Raw genomic sequence first — 2725 nt, 5'->3', positions numbered from 1 at the left:
TTCCAAAGGATGCATTAGCACACACGCCCAACCAGCGGGATAATGGCGGAACAGTTACAATTTGTATAGTGTGTGTGTATATATATATATATAAACAAAATATGTACAGTGTTTTGCATATCGTTAAGGCCTGTGGTCCTTGAGAAACATCATTTCATTCTCTTCATTCCCCTGTTTGTATGACAACATGTGTACATGAAAATGACAATAAAGCTGATCTCTTCTGATTATCTATGCTGTTGTGCCGCAGGGTTGCGCAGCCATCCAATAAACAACTGCAACGACGTGAGCCCGGAGGTTGTGCGCCACATCCAGGCCAATGACACGACGGTGCTGCTGCCCATCCTCTACCTCGTGGCCTTCGTGGTGGGCCTCCCCTCCAACCTGGTGGCCCTGTGGGTGCTGCTCTTCCGCACCAAGAAGCAGCCATCCACCATCCTGCTCATAAATCTGACCACCTGTGACCTGCTACTGCTGGTCGTGCTGCCCTTCCGCATCGCCTACCACTTCCATGGCAACAACTGGATGCTGGGCGAGCCCCTGTGTCGCCTGGTGATAGCCGTCTTCTACGGGAACACGTACGGCTCGGTGCTGAGCCTGGCACTGATCGCCTTCGACCGCTACCTGGCACTGGTGCACCCGATCGACGGGCGGGCGCTGCGCAGCTACCGTTTCTCCTTCTACATGTGCATAGCGGCATGGGCGGTGGTCGTGGCTGCCATGGCGCCCCTGCTGGCCACACAACAGACCTACACGCTCAAGTCCCTCAACATCACCACCTGCCACGATGCGCTGCCCGTGGACGAACAGGGCAGCTTCTTCCTGCCCTACTTCGCAAGCCTGTTCACCATTTGCTTTCTGCTGCCACTGCTGGTGGTCGTGTTCTGCTACGGCTGCATCCTGCACACGCTGGTTAAGTCTGGCCGGCGCTACAACCACGCCGTGCGCGTCACCGTGCTGACAATAGTGGTGTTCCTGGTGTGCCTGTTGCCCAGCAAAGTGCTACTGCTCTCGCACTACTCCAACATGGTGAGTGCGGGCAAGGCGGGCGAGGACAACCTCTACGTCCCCTACATGGTAATGTTGGCACTCAGCACCTTCAACAGCTGCCTGGACCCCTTCATCTTCTACTACGTGTCTGAGGACTTCTGGGAGAAGGCGCAGCAGATGCTGTTCTGCAGGAAGCCCAAGCTGCATGCCACCTCCAGCAAGCAGGACACGCGCTCGACCTCTGGGTCATCTCGGTCCAAGCTCACGCTGCTGTCCACCTCCAGCCAGCATGACACGCGCTCGACCTCTGGGTCCTCTCGGTCCAAGGTGACGCTGATGTCCACCTCGGGCCAGGTGATAGTTATTCCCGAGGCCACCACTTTGAAGGGGAATATGGCCTGATTGCAGGGGTGCGGGATCGGGGTGACTAGAAACTGCTACTGGGGCATCGCAAGCTTCGCAAGTAGTGTATATGTGACTGCAAGTGCTCCCCAGTGACTGCCCTCTCCAGGTGGAAGAACCAGAGGTCGACAGGAGACACTGGATGCCTGGGAAAAAATACAGCGCCATTTACCTTTTGGTGTTAACATGCATTTATCCTCCTTGCTAAAGCTCTGCAAATAGGGAACCGGAAGTGATATAAGAATATAATCTCCATTTCACTCGGAATGGCTATAAGAAAAGACATCAGTTATAACTATTGTGTTGTGTTAACGTGTGAAGTCATGGCATTAAAGGTCCACATTGGTGTGATTGTGAAGACCATATAAAACATGTGAGATAATTTGGCTTATTTCTGCATGTTTTACTGACAGAACGTACGCAGCAAAAATGTTTAAAAACATACATCTGTATTGTCATGTTGTCAGTCCTGAACACCTTCTGTAGATCTAGACCCTTGAAAATTCCCGAGTGATAATTCCTTCCCAGGGGTCTACAGCTGTGACTATCAGTTCAACCAGCGGCATTCCTTACGGCCGACGCTGTGTCCCAGGGCAAGTGGAGCCCTGCAGGCCAGAACTCTGACGATGTATAGAGATGTGAAGATTCTATATAAACACAAACAGTTTAATAAAAATAAAAATGGTCTGTAATAAGTAGGCCTAGACCAGATCTCAGGGTTCGAGAAAAATTATGAGCATAGATTAGCTTATGAAAGAAGAAGAGCTTATAAAAGGAATGAGTGCAAATGAAGAAAACTAATTCATTGAATTGAGGTGCTGTTTGGTATGGAGAGAAAATGGAGTGAAGCAGAGAGATGGAGTGTGAGAAAGAGGAGTTGGAGAGGGATATAAAAAACAATTGGATGGATGTTCTACAGAGGGAGAGAATGAGTGAAAGTAGGAAAGAGAATGGACATAAGGGGAGGAACGAGATTTTAGAAAGAACGATCGATAAAGTGGAAGATATAGACATGGCATGGAGGAAAAAAGGAAATGGAAAGGACTGTTAAGTAAAAAAAAGGCTGAATATTGATAGAAGGAAAGAAAATGGAGTGAAGCAGAGAGATGGAGTGTGAGGGAGGATAGAGGACTGTAACGTCAAAGAAGGCTGACAAAAAAGTTGAAAAAAGAGTAGGAATTGATGGACAGAGTAATTGAAAGAAGAAAGGATAGAAGAGTGAACAGGAGTGGCTACGTATAATGAGATAAAGAGAGAGTGAAGAGGGAAAATATTGAAAGAAGGAAAGAAAATAGATTGAAGCAGAGAGATGGAGTGTGAGAGAAAGTGAGAG

The 2725-nt window shown here is 48.9% G+C and overlaps 1 protein-coding gene across 1 annotated transcript; it reads left to right on the top strand.

Moving 5' to 3' along the window:
• The first annotated feature begins 201 nt into the window (after positions 1–201).
• On the top strand, positions 202–2460 carry LOC105899474 (proteinase-activated receptor 4-like). The gene has a single exon (XM_031558044.2). The coding sequence runs from the start codon at positions 202–204 to the stop codon at positions 1390–1392; it is 1191 nt and encodes a 396-aa protein (XP_031413904.1). The 3' UTR covers positions 1393–2460.
• Positions 2461–2725: the final 265 nt, after the last annotated feature.

This window comes from Clupea harengus, chromosome 20 (genome assembly GCF_900700415.2).
Source record: "Clupea harengus chromosome 20, Ch_v2.0.2, whole genome shotgun sequence".
Classification (NCBI taxonomy): Eukaryota; Metazoa; Chordata; class Actinopteri; order Clupeiformes; family Clupeidae; genus Clupea; species Clupea harengus.
The sequence above is the reverse complement of the archived record's forward strand: the minus strand, read 5'-3'. Positions and strand labels throughout refer to the sequence as shown.